This window comes from Magallana gigas, chromosome 9 (assembly GCF_963853765.1).
Source record: "Magallana gigas chromosome 9, xbMagGiga1.1, whole genome shotgun sequence".
Taxonomy (NCBI): Eukaryota; Metazoa; Mollusca; class Bivalvia; order Ostreida; family Ostreidae; genus Magallana; species Magallana gigas.
Window position 1 is genome coordinate 41,772,714 of NC_088861.1, and position 24,460 is coordinate 41,797,173.

At 34.5% G+C, this 24,460-nt stretch overlaps 2 protein-coding genes across 2 annotated transcripts; both read right to left on the reverse strand.

Moving 5' to 3' along the window:
* Positions 1-2,373: 2,373 nt before the first annotated feature.
* Positions 2,374-11,479, reverse strand: LOC105328430 (uncharacterized). Its single transcript, XM_011429294.4, has 2 exons — positions 11,252-11,479; positions 2,374-5,462 (listed from the first exon to the last, which is right to left on the reverse strand). The coding sequence occupies exon 2, from the start codon at positions 5,450-5,452 to the stop codon at positions 3,992-3,994; it is 1,461 nt and encodes a 486-aa protein (XP_011427596.2). The 5' UTR covers positions 5,453-5,462; positions 11,252-11,479; the 3' UTR covers positions 2,374-3,991.
* Positions 11,480-17,226: 5,747 nt separating this feature from the next.
* Positions 17,227-18,852, reverse strand: LOC136271913 (uncharacterized). The gene has a single exon (XM_066072498.1). It carries the CDS (start codon positions 18,850-18,852, stop codon positions 17,227-17,229), a length of 1,626 nt encoding a protein of 541 aa, XP_065928570.1.
* Positions 18,853-24,460: the final 5,608 nt, after the last annotated feature.

The following is a 24,460-nucleotide window of genomic DNA, read 5'->3' on the forward strand; positions in this document are numbered from 1 at the left end:
GCACACCTGGGTCGCTATTTGTTCTCTGTGAGTTCGGGTGTAAGGTGCTAAATTCAACGTTATATAACGCAAGACTGTGGAGTATTTGAAAGCTTTGATTTACCCTTGATATAAAAAAAACGCTGCAAAACTTAATTAGGGTTTAACTAAAATCACTAACATGTGTGATTTAAATAAATATAAAATTAAGGGGAAAATATCTATGCTGTAAATAGCGGTCTATATAGAGTAGTATCAGTACATACAATTATGTAACAGAATTTTAGGTTGATTTGCTGCGTACTATATTGTGGAGTTTATTTTCTCGATCGAGAAAGTTGGTGTTTATGAAAATCATAATCCTATTCTACAAGTTATGGTTAAAATGTTTTGTATTGATCTTGTAAAACTATGAGTACAAAAATAAATCTTTTGTTAACACTATGACGCAAAAGCTTGGGCTTTTATATGGCTTTTGTACATTTCAAATATTGGCAATATATTTATATAGTTCTAGTTTAAAAAAAACATTTATCTGAAGTCTCGTTTCTTTAAATTGTCAATAAAAAGCATTGATTGAAAGTGTCCTTAGCATTTTGTTTGTGATTCTTTTTGGTGTTTCATTTCAAGACTTTCCATCGAAGGCAAAACTTGTAATTGATTAAATCCAAACGACAATAAAAATTGTTTTGTTTTGGACTAATAAGACTTTTATAATTATTATCATTAATAATAGTTTTAACTTGAAAAAAAAATTGGGGTTAATGTGTCCTTTAACATGTATTTATCACTGTACCTGGTAACAGATCGTGTTTTCAGTTAAATTCTACACTGAATGTTTAGAAATGAATGAGCTTCGTGTTTAATTTTGATGATTTTTCTCCATAACTATGAATGGCGACGGTGTTTTCTATGCCATGCATTATATTTGTAGAATCATGACAGTCAGAAATAAACCGCCATCGGATTCCTCATATTACACATTGTTCCTTTTTCAGAGCTACATAACGATACAGATTAAAATGTAATAAGCAGCAGGTGAGGCACGCTGGTTTGTAGCGTCTGATGACGTTATATGATGAATTGTCGAATGTTTTGACAAGCCAATGAACACGAGCTCAGAGCCAAGGTGTGGGTGGCCATGCTATACATGTAGCAGCTTCAATTTCCATCCGGTTTGTGTTTAAAATATACGCACGCTATCCTTTTCAAAAATGGAGAAAACTTTGCCCCTCAGTACCAGACAGCCTTTCGTATATGGTAACAATTTGGGTTTTCTCTTAAAATGTGTTATCCTTTAAAAAAAAGATTGCCTAGATTTGTTTTTGGGTAATTTCGTCGTCATGAATCACGACACCGTCCACAATTAAAAACCCCCTCTCCTTCGAGTATCAACATAAACTGCTCTGAGATATTTGAACGTCCATAATCACGAACAGTCATCATAGCACTGTGATGGATGACAGCCGTGGTTGTGACTGATTGTGCACAAATTTTCAGCCTTTTTCCGCAAATATAATCTGCTGTGTTGTGTCGGTAGCCGGGTAATGAGATTAACGACATCTATTAAATATTACCTGCAGCTGCCAGACTATTTGCACCAGGAACGGACTGATAATCATAGTCTGTCATTTTAGAATAATAAAGAGAAACCATGCAGAAGCACAAGGATGAGTCTGAAACTCTGAAACACCTCGCCTCGGGGGAAAAAACTCAAACCAGCTCATTTTTAACTTTAATCTTGTATTTTTCTGCAGGCACGTAGCATCGGGGGGGGGGGGGGGGGGGGGGGGGGCACCTGTTCTCGCAGCAACTAATATTTACATTTAAAAATAGAATTGGATGAGTTTGCCCCCCCCCCCCTCCCCACTTTCAAAAGCGATGCTACATGCCTGTTCTGTCTCTAACCCATATATTGTGACCATAAAAAGAGATTTACAATATTGGAAGAAAAGTATCAGACTCTTTTTAATCAGATCAATCTGTTTATGATAATGCTAATTCTTAAAATCGTTTTCCAGGTATTACTATGCAAGAAAAGATCTTTCATTTTTCATGCCAGAAGGTGAGACCTTATTTGGTTTCAGCCAATTCAGTTGCTGGGAAAGTTCCCATAACCGGAAGTAATTAGGGTAGGATGACGTATAGGTTACGTATACATTACGTAATTTTATTGACACAAAGTGTATTAATTTATATTGCATGCAATCGATGTATAAATATTAGACCAAAATCATTTATATGAAATAAGTTGTTTTCTTAGTTATCAAAGATTTTCAGCTGATTGGTTAAAGCTTGCATGTATTCATTTTTACTGAAGAGATTGTATTATCGGTAAAATAAATAGAAATTCAGATTTTTCGAATAATTCATAAACGAGATAGCAAGTAAAACCTTCTTTATATCAATTTATTAATGTAGAAAACAGCAAATTCATACAGACATGTGTACAATTAGTGAGTACGTTCCATGATTTATCATACATATCCACCCGGGCTTTCTACTGTGTTGGTATTATAGTAATACTATACATGTACATCCGTGGAAATTCTACCTCAAACGTATGCTTTCGTTCTTATTTCAACTCTCAAAAAATCTACAAACATTTATATGTACCAGAAATTTAGTTCATTACAAGTTTTAAAACAACACTACAGACAGAGAAGTCTTAAGTTCAAGGGGAAACAACCGATGATGTATCTTTGCATGCACCTTGCCCGAGTTATATATACCTCCGACTTTTCTTAGGATTGTCAATCAGCTGAGAAACAAGATTTTTTTGGATTCAAATTTCCCACAAGAATAATTCCCAAGCGAAAAGAGTATGTTTCCTCCTAAAAGTAAAATGAAATTGGCATGCAACAACCTATGATTATTTTTTTGTATCGAGAATGAATCAAAATTACCGTGATTTATTACATTGCGGAGTGACTTCTTGGCATCCGTCATAGGAATTACGAAAGCGCCTAACATAACGTCACGTGATTGTGTTGTCAATCAGGGGGTTAAGTAGGCGCAGCTACCTTACAGACTTATCAGATTAAGGTGTGAAATACGCTATGCATTTGTCTTTGTCATGTTTATACATCTGAGAAACACATCAGCCAGTAAGAAAGGTATATAAACTTTCTTAAAAGTATGAGTACCAAAAGAGGCAATGTTAAAATTCTGTATGAGAAGTAAACAATCCTTTATTTATAAAAGCAACTTTGCAAGTCCACGCCAATTAGGTGCAAAGAGCCTTAACTCATTAACCTAAGCTATAAGCAATACATGTAGTTTTCAAAATATAAAAAAAACACTATAATGAACAGTAAACGAGCAAAACAAAAGGCCAGAAGCAGCTGCATATCTATATGCTATTAACTTTGTGTGATTCGCAAAATAGAAATAGAACACCAGTACTTTTATACTACAATGACGCCCTCTGTCAATTTGTCAGCCCTATTGATAGTTTTAAATTTTTATACATATTTTGATAAAATGGACTTCTTATAGATTTAGATTTTTTGAGACATAGAATAAAATAGTTAATAATTCTTAGATTAAGTATTGTTTCATGAATACGACACAGTTTGAAATTGATATATTTAAAGAGTTCGATAGATTCAGAGGTTAACTCACTCTCTCACGAACGCTTATTTGATATTATGTAAAGTAGTCTTTTTGCTTTTGTTTTCTATGTTCTGCATATTTCCTAAGGCATGTACTTTGCTTGTAGCGAAAATAGATTATAATATAAATTTAATAATTGCTTCTTCAATATGAACTTTTAAAAAGTAATTTTCCATTATATAATCCGATAAATAAGCAATCATTTTCAAATCTTATCCCTGTAAATTATTAGAACCTAACCAAGGGCCCTGCTTAAAAATGTCTACCAAAAGACAAAAGACAACAAGCTCTTTGGACATTACAAAATAAGCATATTGTAATGTGTTTCAAAGGGCGTTCATTAAGTGGTAAAAAGCCACCTTGATTACAATGTTAGTAGCATAATTAGACCCGGATGTCACATGTCGGAACAGTCCACCCATGCGCACTTGATGGCCTGCGGATCAGCGATGTTTAGATAATCGTTGCTGAACGGAAGGGAAGGTTTAGCCTCGGGGAATAGTCTATGCTCCAGTGTTTCCAAGGTGTTTTGAAACCCTTGCTTAATGTCCACAGACGGTCGCTGGTTTTTGACAAGGTTGTAGGCTTGGCGAAGTAGAAACCCCTCATGACTCATAAGATACTGAATAGCAGCAGCAGGTGCACGCGAATTACCATGGTAACTGAATATAAGAACGTTTTTCCCGCATTTCCTAGCACCGTCAATAAACTTGTTGATTTCAGAGAAATATTGTTCAATGTCTTCCTTGTCGTCATCCTCCACACGAATGATAAGCCTTGACCGGAAGTGACGACTGTCATTTCCGCAAAGGCAGGGACAGTGTAACTTCTTCGATGAAGGCACTTGAGCAGACGATAAGTTACTGATGTCAACCAGCGAATCGATCTTCAGGCGGCATAGTTTTGGTTCGTTATAGGCTACCTCGATACTACCTATAAAAAGATAATCTAGCACCTGCGACACACAATCGTCCCTGTACATTTTCGATTGCAGACAAGTCGGGATTTTCAGTGAAGATGTGCTACCTTGTGGTTTAATCGATAACCGCGGAGGTGTGTCCGAATAGCTTCGAATCAATTTTTGTTTGATGGCAACAATTGGGCTTTTTGGCAATTCTTGCGCGCTTTTGCACTGAAGTTTAGACAGTGACTGGGTTGTTTTGGGGGCTGTTGAATGAGTAAAAGATGTTGTGAATATGTCGGCCACCGGGAGACTATGTTTTGACCCCTCGTTACTTTTAGGGATGGCAAGATGTTGCACACGCAGAGTGTTTCTTTCGTGTAGTGGGTTGTAAAACGATCTGTCGTAGTCACTTTTTGGAAAAGACTGTGAAGGTGGAAAGGGTTTAATTTCTGTCTCCTCGGGGCTCTCTTGTTCAGAGGAACTAGTATATTCTTGATCTGGGGTACCAGCAAAAGGGGCCACGATAGTGTTTTCGGGCTTAGTGGCAAGCGTTTCCAACCCGTTTTTCTGAGCAAGATTGGGACAGGAAGTGGTATCGGGCCTTTCCGGTTTCTTAAACTCAGATCGAAGATTTCGAACAAATCGGAAAGGCAGGATGTGTTTTGAAACAATGTTGGAGAATTTAGACTTCGTATCACTTGGACCTTTATCAAATGGAATGCCCTTGTCGGAGTTTTTAGACCGAAAGAAGATGTCTTTCAGCGACCGAGGACGCCGGGAGGCGAACTGCTCACGCTTCCGGTCAGCTGATAGTTTGCTGGTGTTCGCAGAATCAAATGTAGTAATGAAAATATCGGAGGATTTCCGAACAGATAACGATGATGATTGAGTACAAACGATGAATGGCGAAACTTCCGGCAGCTCATTCAGCCGCTTATGTCCATCTGTCGACATGATAAAACATCTGAAAGTATATTAAAAAGATTAAGATATGTAAATTGGACGCATGCGCCACTATCAAATAAAGACCAAATATTCACATGATCAATAAAGAATAACACATATATGCCCTTAGCTTGATTGTTTTTTTTTTCTTTTCCTTCGATCCCAATTACTTTAATATCCGTAGCCTCAATAGAAAAAAAAGCGTTTTCAACAACTTATAAATAAACCTCTTATAGTTTCATGGGATTTTTTTTTTATTTTAATTGATGCAAGTATCACTATATGTACCTATATACTCGTATATCTCCATACACCTGACCAATACAAAGTAATGTATGGAATTAAATGATCTACACTGAGATATTGGGGCCTTTGGAATCTAGCTATGAAGTGCATGTAAATCGGTGATTATTGTTAAACTTTGCGTGGTAGAATACAAAATTGCTACCTTTATATACATGTACAAGTTTTTAATATTCGTGTTTTGAATTGATAATAGAAGGTGTCGTAAAGGAATATTAATATGGAGTTTCCATATCGCATGTCGTAGCAGTGAGATTAAGCCGCCGGAGAATCGATGTTTGCTTAATTCCATACATTTACTAGAAAAAAGCTCAAATTACGAGGAATTATACAGGAAAAACATTTCGTTCAAAATAATCAGATATTTTTTTTGTCTCCCATGGTAACGAAATAATACAGGATAAGCTTTAATATCAAAAGCTATTTGAATGAATAGACCCTCTGATTTTTGTATTTTGGTTTTTTTCTTGTCGGGGGGAGGGGGGCTGAAACTCTTTTTGTTTAATAAATACCTTTTTAATGTATATGGTTTGTTGCCATTCAATATCAAGAAGTAGAATTTCTTTTGAAACCCTCCTGTTTTACAAATATATGCAATTCCAACACACAAATTTACGAACACTGTCATCCAATGCCTTATTAGCAATACGTGTTTGATTACTCTGCAATTATTTCTATTTTATTTTGGTAAACAAATGACGTGCATAAACGTGCTACTTGCAATTTTGACACCTGCAGAAAAACAAGACTGCATGTGAAGAAAAAACAGAAAAGAAAACGAAATGAAACCAGTAACTTTTATCACGTATTAATAAATGATTGTTAAAGCAATATTACATAACATGTGTGAGTGGATCTAGGTCTTAAAATAGAGGCGGTAAAATTCCTAAACTACCCGGATGAAGAGTTGTCGTCTGCTCTTGAATCCGGAAATCGCACGCGTAGAATGTGATGTCGAGCCGCGAACACTTGAGCTGATTGATTCCAGCCATATGCCGCTCTTTGATACGGCTACACGAGAAACTTAATTAATGTATTGATATTCCGTGTACTCGATTGCTAAGGATTTAGTAAAAAGCTGAGGAAAATGAAAATCAAACCGCAGTACGTCGTGAAATACATTTTAATCCACAGACGGACTGGAATTTTTATGATATTGTAAAAAAAAAAAAAGGCCATGTTAAATTTTAAGAAAAACAACACGATAAAATATTCATGGTTAGGTTACTGGTCCTGATATGTTTTGAACTAAAATAAATGGCGTCGCATGGTACTTCATTACGTGTGTATATATTACCTTTCTCTTCACAGTCGTGTAAATGCTATTTATAGAGAACGAATTGAAGACTTTATTATGTTAAAGATTATGCACAATTTTAGTTAAAGATTAGGTGTCATCATTAAATAAATATACTGCTAATAAGGACATATATTTAAGCATTGAATGCTTATTTTGTGGATGCCGTCGGTCCTATAACACACAAAGCGGTGCAGACAAATTGTTACACAGTTCGCTTCCGCGACTAAAAATATAGCGCCAGAAACTTTGCCGAAAAAAATCTTTTTTATTGACGAATATATATGGTTTAACGGATATTTTGCCATTAGTACATATCAAATCGGTTGTGTTAGTTTGAACATTTCATTAAATCTTACAAAAGTAAATGTTCTCAAAACGCGTGATGACGCTTATATTTGTGATCATTGTGCATGAATTGGTAAAGTGTATTCAAAGGAAATTGAACGTTGCAGATTTCCAATGCAAATAGTTAATATACACTGAATGTAAATAAATTAATATAACTCATCCTTAAAATGTATCTACGTGCATTTCCGGCACTGAGAAAACTGCACACCTGTTTTATGTAATCTGCGTAGGAATAATCTAAAAATATACAGAGATGACGTTCATCACATGTATATAACGCCGATATGTATAAATAAAACCGTTATACAAGTGTAAAATTATAGCTAGTATATATATATATATATATATATATATATATATATATATATATATATATATATATATATATATATATATATATATATATATATATATATATATATAATGTTCTCTCTCTCTCTCCTCTCTCTCTCTCTCTCTCTCTCTCTCTCTCTCTCTCTTTGCATTTTTCTTTAAATTTTGAGTTGTTCTTGTTGTTTGTTTATTTACATGTATAGATACATGTATGATGATATCTCAAATAATTTGACTTGTCAGAGCATCCTTAGAGTGTATCGAACCTTGGAAAAACACAGAAATTGCCTTACACACTCACCGAAACAAAATGTTAAGGACCATGGAAAAAAAAACGAAAAAAAATAAATATATATTAATTTATGTTTGTCGAGTAGTAAAACAAATTACGGTGCCTGATTTTTGGTTCCCTTATTTCTATATTTTGGAGTTTTATTCTGTTTTTTGTTTATACTAGACACGAACGTTGAGGTCCACCCATATAGTTAATATCTCAGTGCACATAGATATTGATTGTTACCTCTGACATTTTATTTCCTTCTTTGGGAATTGACTGCAGCTAGATATGTGATATCACTCATATGGGAGAAATATTGCAAATGCAAACTTATGATGTTTTACATGTAATATTTGTATTAATAGAATGTAGCGCAAAAATTGCATCGCGTGTTTTTAATTAATCATAGTAAATTGTGTTTTCTGTAATAGCATTATTATCAATCTCGTGAGTTTAATAAAGCTGTAAAAGCCTTAAGGTTTACACAAATTGTCAGAGATTGATGATATAATAATGTTCTCTCTCTCTCTCTCTCTCTCTCTCTCTCTCTCTCTCTCTCTCTCTCTCTCTCTTATTATTTCTTTCTATTTGCTCTGAATGGTAACTTTTTTTTAAATTTTAGGAATCTATCTCCGTTTTTTTCCTTGTCCTCTTCATGTACCTGATGGTTCTTATTAAGGTAGTACGAAACACCTCTGAAATTATTTATTTAAAATATTTTCTCAAATACACAAAATAATGGCTTAATATTATGTAAGAAATAATTTCAGTCCATTATCTTAAGAAAAAAATATAAATCATACCCATCAATAAATCAAGGCCCAAAAAATTTAAGATACATTTTTGAAACACACATTTGGATGGTGTTCATATGATTTTTTTGCAATTTAGCCTTATATCATTTAAAAATGCGTAACTTGTGTTCTTTTCAAAGTAAAGACCTCAAATTTGAAAACAACCACCATCAGTGCTTAGGCTTTATGTCAAACAAATTTCAAGGTCATATCAAGAGGTCAAAGGTCAAATATGATGACGTCATCTAGGATTTTTATCAGTTTATACCTCCGTCAAACATGCTTAATCCTTAATTAATCTAAAACCAATGGTTAAATTTTCTTTATTTTTATATATTTTAATTACAGGGTCATGACAATCATACTGTTAAATTTTATTAAAATTTGAATTATACATTTTCTTTTTAGATACCGTTAAGTGCTGCAAATTTCCGTCTTAAAAGAGTATTCATAAGCGCTAGTTTTACATTATATTGCATGAGAAATTATCTTAAGTTACCATTTATAATTCATTTCAGTATCTTTAAGTAACAAGAAGGTCTCCTGTTTATATAGCAGCACAAATATTTGTAATATCTTGAAAAATAACTTAATGGCATAGAAAATTATAACAGTGACTATTTCATTTTACACTCCACTGGAAGGAGATCCCAATGGTAATTTTGGGGCAATGTGGGCAAAAATTGTGAGGTCGGATTTTTTTCAAATTTTACTTATTAAAAGACTTCATTCCATAGAATAAAATAAATAATTTTTAGAAAAATTGAATTATAGGAAAAATTTAGCTTATCTGTTTTGTACTACCTTAATATCATGTTGTAAATTTTGAATTTACCGATGGCAGTAAATGCAAAATTTAGTTGTAATGTTGTAAATTTTGTATTTACTGCCACCCGGTATATTCAAAATTTTCAACATGACATTAATAACATCAGGAATGGCTCTCGTCGCTTACGTTGAGTGAAGATATATTCTTTATGCATCATTTTCAACATTTGTCATACCATGTTCATCAGTTAAAACAAAAATAAAATGTTAGTATCAGCTATATTTTTCTGTCTGCGTACATGTGAAACCGGTTGTATCGTTGTTGCGTTGAAAATTGCCCGACTAAATATCTTATTTATGGTCGACGTAAAATTTTCAACAAACTTTCCCCAATTATTTTGCAAGTTAATGCAATTGGTCGAGTATATTAATGTAATGAATCTGTCTTTTGAATGAAATAGTCGATATACTGTTATGTATGTTCATATTGCCATCTATTAACAGCAATGCGGGGTCTGGTAGCATCGGCGAGATCCGCTCCTTCGTGTATATTGAAAGTACTTTCTGATTAAATTTGTAACGGCGATTGGTCTTAAAAAGTATTACAATTTCAAAAAAAGTAATTTTTCAAAATAAAAAACCACAAGTGGGTATTATGTGTAGATAACCTATGGTGATCATATTTTGAATTCGATCTCATTCCCCAGACTCCCTTAGATTGTATCGCTATGTCCCTATATCCCTTTATCCATATATCGCTATATCCCTACATTCGATAACGAATGAGACATATTGATTACAAAATAAAAGCTGGTGAAAAATTAAAAATGTCGAAAAAATTTCATTCCGAAACCAACATATTTTTTTCGCACATTTGGAAGTTGAATTATGCCAAATAAAGAGTCAACAAAATACAATATTAATAACAAGCTAAAATGAAACATTATAGAACCTGGTATAATGAGAAATACATGTACGAAACAAGTTCCCAAGAAAATTAGGTAAAATTATCTAGTATTAATATTGACAAACTGTATAGTTATTTAAACCGAAACTTATTGTCCATGAGCACGATAGCTGAGTCGCGTGGTAATATTTATAACACATCATTTCTACTCGAATTAACACTTGGACGATTTCCGTTGGATTTGAGCCGATAACGTTAACAGGCATTTAGTAACATTTTATTGCTTTATTTCTTGTGTGTTAATGATTGTGTAGCGTTGAATATATATCTCTATATATATATAATAAACCCAAACTAACCACGGTATCGTATAAAAGTCGGTATGTATTTATAATTACGACTCTAATAAAGTAATAAATTTCTAAAATAATGAGTGTCATTAATAAAGTCTTAAATGCTTCGAAAAAATAAAATTTAATGCCAAGAGAGTCGAGATGCCAATTTTGGAGATCTCTAGCACATTTCTTCATTACAGATGTAAAAAATAAAACTTGAGGTGATCAAATTTATAATGAAGTCTCATTATGCTTTCAAATCAATTTCGCTCCTTTTATGGTGAAGGAATATTGTCAACAAATTTAATTCTTTATCCATTATATATGAACAAACCTAGACAGCAACAGATGAAATGGGAGCGGGAAAAAGGCAAGTATATAAAATATTAATAGGGAAAGAATGGGGTTTCGACGAAATATACCCTAACTTTTTTTTTACTTACCTCGTAAGATGGTGTGCCGTCTGCTACTCTCCGCGTGCAGATACAACAATGGCGGCCTCGCCCGAAGCAGCTAGCAACACGACAGATACCAATAATTGAAGAGCCGCCATAAAATCGATAGCCGTCACTTTGAATCTTGACTTCATCGAGAGATTACATCAAATGGGTACACCGGTCACCTGGATTCAAAGTCTGTTCACAATAACTTGGGAAACGGTTGGGTGGAGTGGGGGTCCAGAAAAGATTTTATTGCGTTCACATAATGACGAAAGAGGAAACGATAAAAATGTTGAAAATAAATAATCTAATAGACTTAAAATTCCCCGATAGATTACTGATAGAACGGAGGAAATCTCTCTCTCTCTCTCTCTCTCTCTCTCTCTCTCACTCTCACTCTCTCTCTCACTCTCTCTCTCTCTCTCTCGTCAATTATCCCCTATTATTTTTTTTATTTCGTTCATTGATAAAATTATCCTCTCTTTTATTGTTCTTATTGAATATATACTGTTTATTGAATATTTACTGTGTATTGAATATAAATATTGTTCCGTGATAAATGCATTACACGATTTTAAACGAAAGGGGCTACAAAAAATTTACAATTGCATGTATATATAATATATAATGAGTGAGATTTTTGTTTTGGTTTCATTTGTTCCATTAGTTCTCTGGCTAGATTGATTCTGAAGGTGAGTTATCGGTTTCCAATGTAACAGAGCTCCATAAATCACACTGTTGCTCCAGATTCCTAGAGGAGTAATATCCGTACACAAAAAAAGACTTCATTAAAATTGCTCTTTTGATGCTTTCTCAGGCAGCCGTATCCCCTCGGGGCCCTCTTTTCATTTTGATTGTAAAGACTTTAATAATAATCTAAAAAAAAAATATGACTAAATCTGGTTTTTAATTATTCACTAGTAGTGCACTATACGAGCATACTGATTTATGAAAAAATCTTCATCCAAAATTCGTAAATATCGCTATTTTAAAATTATTTGTTTATAATGATATAATCAGGGACGGGTGCACGTCCCTGATACATGTATATTTACATTTTCCAGTGTCTTTGCCTGTGATAACACTACGTATCGATTTTGTACTATAAAAACCCATAATACAAACGACGCCAAATTGAGGCGCCAGCGGGGTTTGCTTATTTATATTTCAGGCACGTAGCATCAGGGGGGGGGGGGCAAGGGGGGGCCTGCCCCCCCCCCCCCCCCACTTTTTCTCGCAGCAACAAATTTTTTAAAATTTACATATAAAAAAATGAATTATAATGGAGTTGGCCCCCCCACTTTTTTGGAAGTTAGTAAAAAATTGGTATGAAAATTAGGAAATGAGTAGTCAAATTGAAGTTACCTCCTTCCCCCCCCCCCCCCCTCCCCCCACGGATTAGGAATTTCATGATTTGGAGGGAACAATTTTGGTAGGGAAGAATTTTTTTTTGGGAAGTATAGTTGAGTCTACCCCCCCCCCCCCCCCCCCCCCCCACGGATTAGGATTTTGAAGATTTTTGGAATACTTTAAATGTCCCTTTTTTTTGCTTGTCAAGATTTTTTGGATGGGTCTGCCCCCCCCCCCCCTCACTTTCAAAAACGATGCTACGTGCCTGTATTTTTATATTTAATCGTACGATGGCTTAAAATTATATAAATGTAAGTAATAAGGAATCATTCTTTGAATATTATGAAGTGATAATTTCGGTCGGGGTGTGATCAAATCTATTATAAAGCCCTTCGGGCTTTATTGGATTTGATCACGCCCCGACATAAATTATCACCTCATAATACTCAAAGAATGATTCCTTATTCCTTATATAATACGTTATGTTGATTTACAAATTTAGCCAAGATCCATTAATCTATCGCACCGAAAATGGTGAAAACCTGTGTATTCATAAGCTTGAAAACTCTGCAACATGAAATAGTTCTTTCATAAAAAGAATAGATTATTATTATTATTCGTTAAAAGTATAACATGTATAACAATTTTACGTTCTTAACAGAAACGCTACAAAAATGAATAAAAAATATATACAGTTATGTACAGTTGTATATTTACAACATCTACTAGTATAATAACTACTGACAAGGCCCATCAGCAACTGCGTAATTTTAAAATCAAATTACTTAAAAAGGATTAATTACACATGCATCAGATAAAATTGTACGCAGACATATTCAGTCAACCAAATGTTTAAAAGTTGTTCAGTTTTGGGTGAAGGCATCCGAATAAGGTTAATATGAAGGAGGATACTATATGTATCTCTGTGTTGATGATAACAATCAATTCCGGCAGAATATTTATTCAAGAAATGCCAGTATTCATACTATACACATCAGTGGCGTCGGAAGCAAATTGAAAGTGGGGTGGCTAGACTTATCCTCAGAAATCTTGACAAAACCCAATTCCCAAAATCATGAAAATCTTAATCCGTGGGGGGCGGGGGGGGGGGGTATACCTATAGTTCAAAAAAAAATTCTTACCTACCAAAATTATTTTCCCCCAAATCATGAAATTCCTAATCCGTGGGGAGGTTGGGGGGGGGGAGTAAGTATACCTATAACTCCAACTTCTAAACATTTCAATTTTTTTTCAAGGTCAATTTCAGATCAATTATCTTTACTGCGAGAAAAAGTGGGGGGGGGGGCTGAAGCCCCTATTATGCTATGTGCCTAATGGTTAGGTCTAACTTGGCAAAAAAAAAAGTGGGGGGGCTAAGCCCCCCCCCCCCCCGGTTCCGACGCCTATGCACATAGTCAAACAATAGTCTTACAAAACTCAACTCCATAAGCTCAATAGTTTTACGATGTTGATTTTTATATTCCGTTAGGAAATGATGAGCGCTATATGTGAGTTATCCCTCTTTAACCTGCTGACATAATGATTATAGAATTTTATTAGCGGGCACCTGGCATAGTTTTTTTAAAGTCGGGAAGGGGTAGGGACAGACATTCCCCGACAACATTGGGGGATGGGGTGGCATCTCCATGATGATTCAATTTTCTATATGTAAATTTAAGAAAAATGTTGGCTGCGAGGTAAATGGGGAGTCAGTCCCCCCACCCCACAAGCCCGGTCATCCCTGATGGTACGTACCTGATAAGCGTATTCAGTCGATTTTATTTTAGATTAAGTTTACATGAAAAGTAACTTTCAGTTGGTTTATAAATATTCTGTAATCATAAGAAATCAATTATATTGCTTGTATACACTGTACATGAAATTGTAATCGTTTTGTGACATTACATAATAGAATGGATATTCTTTTTTACAACCGTACGCAATACAGACGATTTCTGTCCACTTTTTTACTATTGCTAACGAGATGCATGCTCTGCTCTTATCTTATTATTATTCCATATGTAATATCATGTACAAAATATAAGTGTCCACACATTTCTGCTTTTATACAAACTGATATGATAAATTTTAATCATCGTTATGGTAAAATAATGATCAGAAAAATCACCTATTGAACACTGTGAAACTTTATTACAAGGTTTCAAACATGATTTGGATTGTATGGATACGATCACTTAAAACCTTCTTACGAATAATACCTGAAAAAAGGGAGTATTTTATCTATAGCAATTTCTCTTTAGATCTTTGTATATCCTTGTGTATTTTGCCTAATAGCCCTCACACATGTTCCCTTTATCATATTTCTGTTCATCACAATTCTCTCGCTACTGTCATGTAATGTTGTTTCCATTCATTACAAGTTCACGAAATGTTTAAACAAACTTGGTGTTTGTTTCTCTCGTTAAATTATATCTAATTTCCCATAAATTCACTATATATCTAATTTTTGTACAATAAAAAGTCAGTCACCTTCAGATCACGAACAGAAACCTTTATGATACAGATATCTCTAGATCTTGCACGATTTTCACGGCCAATCGACCGATATTTACTTGTTAATTAAAACAGAGCGCACAATAACCACAAATCGCTCAGGTACGATTGGATAACTTTTTCTCGTGTTATTCTGATAGATTTCACGTCTATTTTTATTAATTATATGCGTGTGTTTGTGTGAGACACATCTATGAAAGTTACATGTAGGCATATTAATACATATTTGCATATGTATCACTTTACTTAAAGATAGCTTTAAGTTATATTGCAATAAATAATGTAATAGTTTTTTTTTATCGAATTACTCTTAATGCTTATTTCCTTCATAAATATTTTTTGTGAGTTTAACGATTTTTTGACCACGCATGCGGTCTAAATCTCGGCTTTTCTTTACCGTCGTAACAATCGAAGAATATAATTCCCCTGCATTAATTAAAAATTCCTCGCCATTGTCACCCGCTGGGAGACAACTCTCTCGGAAGATATTCACCTGTTTCACAATTTCTAACAATACACAAATATTGATTGGGCTTTGAGTAGAACTGCTTCCTCTTACCACTGAGGATTAGGGAGGGCAAGGTCTCACGAGAGAAACTCTGGAATCCCCATCTTGTCGCTTTTATCTAGTGTTAGCGTGGATTATATCAGAAAGGACAGGCTTTTCACTGGAGAGGAACTCTTAAGAAGGGGACTAATGTATAAAATAAGATATTTCATTGTACGAGAATAGTTCAAAGCATATTTATTAACAACATTAATCTAAGTTAAGTTTATTCTTTTTTTGTGATTAAGGAGATAAAAATATTAAGCTTCATTTTCTGATTATGTTTTAAGACTAACGTATTCTAACGTTTATGTACTTGGACAGTTTAGAGTGAGGTTACAACAGAATTCTCTCTCTCTCTCTCTCTCTCTCTCTCTCAACGTCACTTCTTCCTGACTTGTTAATCTCTAATAATCTTTAGCAAATTTGTTCGTCTCTGCATGAAATCCAACACGCTAGTTTGGACGATAGCAGACATTCTCCATAATTACGGATGTACAATGCTCCGGATGATCCCAATCAAAGAGAGTTATGATATTTAATACACCTAAAAGCTAAGAACATACTCAACATTTGTGGAATAACTGTACTTCATTTACTACTCTCGAAGATTGTTATTAATTGTAACTCTGCGTGCGGCAACACTAGTCTCCACCAAAGATAAAAGGAGACCTAATATAATATTGACACGAACCGAGGTGTAGATTTAATTCATATAGAACGATGTTGACCCGGGAGATGAAAAGCATGCATCCTATATATTACTGAGTAAATAAGTACCGTATTCTGAAATGAACAACCAGTTTATTTGTGTTTCTTCGGTAAATGTATCATTAATTGTTTACATACAGTATTTCAACGACAGTTAATTGAATTATGTTACAATAGGTTTAAAAATCTGGGAAATGTTTTTCGGTAGGTGTATAGAAGAAGCTACTCTCTATGTTTATCAGTGATACACAAAATATGCGTTAATGATAGACAAGTGTGGTTCACAAATTCCTCATCATAAATGTCATAAGTCCCATTTTCAGTGCACTTTGAATCATTTAAAAAATCTCCCAGTTGTTTAAACAGTAACTGCAAACACGAAACAAGATACACACATGTACAAGTACATGTACCATTATGTGCATCATATTAATTTGGCACATTTAAAAAAATGATTCTATTCTTCATGATTTTAAAAAAGCGATGCCTTGTACGGATCAGGAATTTTTTTTCCAGAAGGAAAGAGGGTGTCCAAGGAATAAGAATGTCTGCCCGGGGTGGTGGTAGGGTGGGTCCAAGGCATATTATCGGTATTTTATTGTGTAAGTTAAACAAGTTTAAATTATTCACGTGGGACCCGCTCCCCGACCCTCCCTCTAGATCCACGCATGAATGCGTTTTTAATCTGCAGGCAAAATACCTAATAACTAAAATTTGACCAATCGACTAGTATCTTATCTTTATCCTACTCATACATAGTCACATGTTATTGGAGAATCAGCTATTATGAGTAAGTCTTATTGCAAGCTTATGTTAATTTCTAACTCATCTTTTAGAAATTGAAAACATACATTCTTTAATTTTGTCTTTGTTTCTTACAGAAGTCTTCAATAGATTTCATGAATTGGTCAATCTTTGAATTAAGGCTTTGCTCATAACCATTCCGGGAACTTGTCTGCCGTTTGGTTGAGTTTTCCTCCACTAGCTGCTTTAGTAGACGCGACCGCGTGGCCTTTGAGAACGTCATTTCCACATTAAGGATCTGTTCTCGCTGATCCTCGGCAAACACAGGAGTTTCTGTAGCAAGTTTCTTCATCAGTTTCTCGCGCTTTTTCATCTTGAACGGATCGTGTTTATAACGATCTTGAGGTTTCACATAATCGTGCAACTTCTTTCCCTTGAACCACATGAAATTTCTATGATCAACATCAGGCAGACTCTTTAATTCTGAGTCCTCAATGAGAAGTTCTCCGCCCGCCACCGTATGGGGCCGCTGTTTTTCCACGTGTGATAAAGTGATGGCAGCCGACCCGTCAGTCTCTAGCGCGACATCAACAATCTGAATATGCCTGTCTCCCGTACTACTTTGAGAACGAAGGAATTTATTGCTCGAACCGCCAATATTTGTTTGCGCGCCATTTTCTTGCATACGATTTTGGGTGTTTTGTTCGTCGTTTTGAATGGTATACACCATCATGTACTCTTGTTCTGATTTCTCATCTCCCTCTTCGTTTGGTACTTCCTCTAGCACTGGTAAAGGCGTGTGGCCTAAAAAGCGTGCTTTTTCTTTGACCGCTTTGTCGATTTCCGGCTCACAACTCTTGTCTTCAACATGCTCACTCTTTAATTTATCCCCCGTTTCTTCCAAAACATTACCTATGTCACAATGCTTTTGACTTTCCTTTCCATCGTCATTTGTCATCGAATCACAATTATGCACTAATTGCCCCAATTCTTTTTTTAAGTTTTGACCATTTTGTTTTTTCTTGGTGTCAGTAGTCCTTGAATTCTTGTCAAAACTCTCTGCTTGTATTGTTTCTTGAAAAGGTGATGACACATTCATTTTTCTGTCAGGTTTGTCCGACTTTGTCGACCTGACTGTTACACTTTTACCTTGATTAGAACGGTCTATGGACGAGTAAAGACCACAGTCTCCAGCTTCATCATCGGAAATAAGCACTTTGTTTGAAACAGGAGTAGAACTGAGAATTCTGCTTTCGTCGCTGAAGTTTAGAGAACCCTCTTGACCGTTCTGTTGATTTGAGTTCTCAGAGTTACCCGTGGTACTGACAGAATTACATTCGGTTTCCTCTGTTCGCGATTCGCTCGACTTTCGTAAAGAACTCGACCGCCTGCGAAATTTTCGGGATTCTGGCTTTGCAAAATTGTTCTGCTGAAACAGTACATTGAAAGTGGATTCTGATGGCGTCACTGACCATGGCTTGTTATGACGTTGCATTTCATGCGGCGTGACGTGGTCACTTTTCTCGCACGCGACCTGACAATCCGGACAAGGACTGTTCCCAGAAGTTCTTTGACTTTCGAGACAAAACTGAGATATTTTTGTTTTCTCTTTCTTTAAATTATCATGATACAAACCTCTCTCTTCCGAGAGACGATGCAATCTTTCCTTTAATGCTTTGTCTTCGCGTCGATTCCTGGTCATTGCTAGTACCTCACTCTCCGTGAATCGTCTGCCCATTTTTGTTTTCAGATCCTCTATATTGAAAATAATATTGTCTTGTTTTTAAGAACAGGCACACTCAATATAATTCTCTTATGTCTGAAGTGTTTATCCAAATGGCGTTCCTCACATGTATTTTGGCTTTTAATAAATCGGCGCACGTGCTGTGTCGTCCATTTCGAGAAAGTATTTGACAAGGTTTGTCAAAAGATTAGAGGATAAAAATTGATCCCTCGTCTGTTAAGACGGGATCCCGGAACGTCACTTGGAGAGATAAAGAAACCTTTACATGGTTATTTGTTCATCAAACATCAATAAAATTTCGATCCCAATTTCATGTGGGGCTCCTGATTTCGGTAACTCCAGATATACACGCTGTGTTTTTTGCTCAACTTGTGAACACTGGTCCTCCTTTTTAACTATTGATTTTGGCTTCCATCAATCATGGACGCCCGAATTCAGCATTTTTTATCTGTTTGGTAATGACACAGAACCGTAGGGGAAAAAACGGAGAGCGAAAACCCTCAAAGACATGGAGTATTTAGACGGTTAATAGATGAACACAAATCATTTCGTTCGTGATATTTTGTGTCCGTAAGTTTAGATTAACAATTTATTTATTGTGAGGTAAAAGGCAGAGTCATCTTTTTAAAAGTTTCTTTACGTAACAGCTCTAATACTAAGTTCCTATATGTCAATATAGCCCGCTGGGAATTTCTATGAACCTCAAATACGCGAAATCAAATATTTTATCTTAATGCTTTAAATGCTCATATTTAGTACGTAGGTTTGGTTTGCAGGGTATGCTTTGTGAGCCCTGTTTTCAGCTAAGTTTTAATTGTTCGCATAGCATTGTCACATTGGTAAATATAATCTCCCAAAAACGAAAGTTTTATTCCATTTGCGATACAATGGTATGTTTTGCTGTTTGCGTGTAGCTTTAAGAATACACAATTAAAGTTTGCACAACAAAATTTTAATATCTTATGCCGAAGAGAATGAATGTTCTATAAATTCAGATTGCTTTGTTCATGGCGAACAGGCTTCGCTATACCTTGTTATTTCATTATTGTATTTGTTTGACGTAGAAATACATTGAAAATTTTAAATCAAAATATTTTCGACAGTTTTAGTGTAAGTGTAATTAAATGGTGTACTGTTATTATGGTTAGCATCACCATGGAATATTCGTTGGCTGAAAAAAGTAGCACGTCATTGCTGCGTCATCAGAATAATTCATGGTTTTCTGAAAACTGTCGAAGTACATGTGTATAAATGAAATGAAATCAATTAATAAATGTAAGAAAATGCAAATAATTATAAAATAACGAAATCTTAGTGAGATTGGTCTAGACAATTTGATAAATCTAAAAGTGAAAGTATTCACTAATCACTGAGCATCCAGTCCCAAGGGGACCGAGCTATTGATAATTCATCATTTGAACAGAGAGAAGTTGCTGAAAAGCGTTGCATTCTGCACTTAGGAAAACGTTTTGATGCCGATGTTGTGGTGTTTTTTTAATGTTTTGAGAACGTTTTCTGGTAAAGGCAAACAGTCAATCGTTTAGTCAAAGAGTCAGTCTTTTTACAATGGTCCATGGAGACAGTCACTGGTGGTAGTTAACAACAGGAGCCAAATGACGTAATATGGTTGTCTACGTAAACTGTGTAAATAATATTAATGACATCAATAAAAACTTTTTTTCTCAAATGCTTGACTGTTTGAGTATTTACTTCACTGAAAGTCAATCAAAAACCCCGGGTACTCTAACTGAACGATAATAAGTTGTACTTTTAGCAGCGTTTGCTGTTGGCTCTTATTTGCTTTATATTTATCACTTCGGTATTTAGTCAAACCCGTTTTGACATTCATTTGCTTTTACTCCGGGAAAATTTCGCATGCAAATATGAATTGTGAGATCCAAATTAAATGAAAGTATTTGCTATCTATTATTAAAATTTACAAATTAAAGAATAGCACCAAAGGTACATGATACTGGTTTCTTGTCAACAAAAACGAACAGCGACAAAAAATAGTATCATTGAGGGTCAAATCTTTGAGTACAGTAACTTGTTAAAATGAACATTTTCATATTTTTCTTAATAATACAAAAGAGAGCATAAATTTGTCTGAATATTGATATTTGAATCATAATATTTCAGATTTTCAGAGTCATAAATCAAATTGAAGTAATACCATCAATTGCTTACTCTTTTTTATTTTTCTTAGCTACTATCAATTTGTAAAGCCCCAAAGATTTTAAACTATCTATACCACAGGTGCTTAAGGACAGGATCGACCCTCCACCCCCCCCCCCCCTCCCCAAGATTATAGACCCCCGGGACTTTGATATTATTTTTATATTAAATTATCCTTTTATAACATATTTCTATTCTAATTTATACATTCCTTGCCCAAAATTACCTAAAACAAATATTTTTAAAAAATCAGACCCTCTACATATATAATACAAGTATATATGTACAGAGGGTCTGATTTAAAAAAAAAATGTTTGTTTTATGTAATTTTGGGCATTGGATGAATAAATTAGATTATGAATATGTCATACAAGGATAATTTAATAAAAAAGAAAAAGAAAGTCCCGGGGTCTAGATATTGGGGCGGGGGGTTTGATCCTGTCCCCAAGCACCTGTAGTTTTTTTTATCGCCGCGCATTTGCAGGAAATGGCGCAAAAAGTGAAAAGAAAGTTGTATAACGTTTCTTTTACGTTTAAAAAAAAAGACTAAATTACGTTAACTATATATTTTTTATAGTAATGTCTTACCCTCCCCCTCCACAATACACAAACTTCGTATCTTTAGTATCCACAATAAAAAGCTCTATGATAGGTGCAATTCTATTTCTTTTAAATTGCAGTGGATTTGATTATTCTCTATTGGTAAATTTACAATGCATCTCAAACTGAAAAAAGGGAAAATTCCAAACGTTACCTTCGATGGACAGGGAGAAAAAAGATAAATAGCGTGGCTTTATCAGTTAATATCAGATAATGGACTTTATAAATTAGCAGTTTCACTAGATTATGAAGAGGTCGTGTCAAGTGTAAACAGGTAATAAATCTCATTTATCTCAGGTAGAAGTTAGCAGACCAATTCACACCTGTGAACCAATAAAGTTCGCTTCCCTGCTGCTATATAGCGTGGAATCTACAGAGAATGGAGTCCCTTCTCTCCTGTATGATTAGATTTTTGGCCGACAGACCTATATAAAAATTACATCTACATGTATATATAGAATCAATTCACACCCAACGTTAACATTTAATACATGGACATATATTAAAATACAATCTCAGGAAAATGTCTCATATGCTCAGATATGGTTATGTGTGCACACAGGTGTTACACGTGAGGTGGTGTGTGCCTATCTTAGATCATGAATGTAAGGGTTAAAGGCATTGTACTATACAAAATATCATTTTTGCGTATACTAGTAGTTGGTACATGTATGTCTGCATGCAATGGGCATATTTACTTATAACTGTTGGCTGGGAAATGTTTGATTTAGGCATTGTACATGTATATAATTATGTACACTTGATAAAAAACTGAATAATTCAAGTTTAGATTGTGTGTGAGGATAAATTATATACAGCATGTATATATATAAGAGTAAAGGCGTCAACAATCTATACATGTACACGTATATCAGTAAATATATGAGCATTTGTTACAAGCCACTTCTACCAAAACACTTTAATTTTTCCTCTATTACTTTGGGGTGTTTCACACCATTCTAAGAATAATCTAAAATTGAGCAGCTTTATTCAGGAGATTGTGATGCTAAGACACCATTTCCAAAAGCAGGGAGGTTAAGTTATTCCACTTCTTTGAAATAAAAATGGATATGGATGATCCGTTATCTTATTTTCCTTTTTTATGTTTGAATACATTTTTTTCAGCTGATACATGTATATACATTGAAACCATGTAGAGAAAGTCCGATAAATCATTATCCGCCGATGTCGGCTTTTGAAGTGGAGTTGTCTTCCTTTGAATTGATTTTTGTTAGCAGGTGTCGTATCATTATAAACCTGATGTAATCGACTAATATTCAAGTGAGTTTCACCAAAGAGGTATTAAATTTAAGAAATTACTACTAAGGGTTTAATACGATATCTAAACAACAATAAAGAGCATCAACAGAAACAAAAAAAAGTATTTACCGACAATTTATAGTTTTGTCAACTTTTTAATTTTTTTATCTTCTTGCTTTTGTTGTGTTATCCTTCTCTTTAGACAATGAAATCCTGGTCCATTTATGCTGCATTTTGGATGTTATGCTGATAATGCTTATGTGTATTGGATGATAAAAGAGGAATGAGTTCATAAAAATTCAAAATTCTGAATATATTTAGTTTGTGAAAAAAATATGCTCAGGGTGCGACACACTATAACATTAGTTAAAAAAAATAATATGCGAGATTATGAGTTGTACGTACATGTAGGAGATTTTTTTTTCATTGTTTTTAATACTGACAGCAATATGTATCCGTAGGAAAGAGGATATACATCGTATTTTGGGTTAATAAATATTTTCCCTGTCTCAGTTTTAAATAACGTTGTTGTTAACACGTTGTTGTTGTTGTTGTAGTTGTATTTATAAAGGGGAATGAGAATAGATATGCAATATCCGGGGAAGAGGGGTGCAACATACATTTTTCTTAAACGTACAAGTTTACATAGATTAATGAATTTAAACAAAAATACAACATATATATCTAAAGATACGACCAGATCAACCGGCCGGATTAGGATATTGGACGGAGAGAGAGAGAGAGAGAGAGAGAGAGAGAGAGAGAGAGAGAGAGAGAGAGAGAGAGAGAGAGAGAGAGAGGGAGATCAAATCTAAGAAATTTAACTATCTTCCCCCTTTAATTCATATCCGCTTTGGTAAAATTTGCTAATTGTTACATCATTTTTAAATTAATTGTTCAATAACAAACTCAGCCAAAGTGTGACAGATAAGGCAGGGGCAAACTTTTAGCTAATATACACAATTATGCTCGCTCTCTCTCTCTCTCTCTCTCTCTCTCTCTCTCTCTCTGTATTCTTACACAGGGCACCTGTCTTATTTGCCACGAGATAACGAAAAGAACAACCCTAAGTAAATATTTGATAAGGTAAAAGGCCGGCAAATTATACCTTACAGTTTGTTTTGTTGTATAATCCATTGTATGCACCGGTCCGTAATAATCGATTGTATTCACAGAACAGAAAATGTAAAGTCATCGAGTGATTTAGAGTGTCTGCTCAATAATTAAAAATAAATAAATGGGAATATCAGTATGTAGTTCATACATAAAGTTAAGGAAGACGAGTAATCAACAAATTAACTATCAAATTTACATAAAATATAGATTTTGAATATGATTTTTCTAAGTCAAGAATACACCTCAATGTTTACGCTATATCATTTAAATAATTCACCAATTATTTAATCTAACTAATAATTATGGTTTTATCTAATTTAAAGTTTTTCTTTTTAAGGTAATACAAAGCTCTAAATAGCATGAAATGGCAATAATAACCTAGCATTTTCTAAGACTTCAGGAGATGTACAATTCCAACGCATTTCAGGTTCTTTGTTAAAGTTGAACATTA

Coding starts and splice junctions, on each gene's coding strand:
- LOC105328430 (XM_011429294.4), bottom strand. CDS start 5,452: ATGTCGACAGATGGACATAAGCGGCTGAATGAGCTGCCGGAAGTTTCG.
- LOC136271913 (XM_066072498.1), bottom strand. CDS start 18,852: ATGGGCAGACGATTCACGGAGAGTGAGGTACTAGCAATGACCAGGAAT.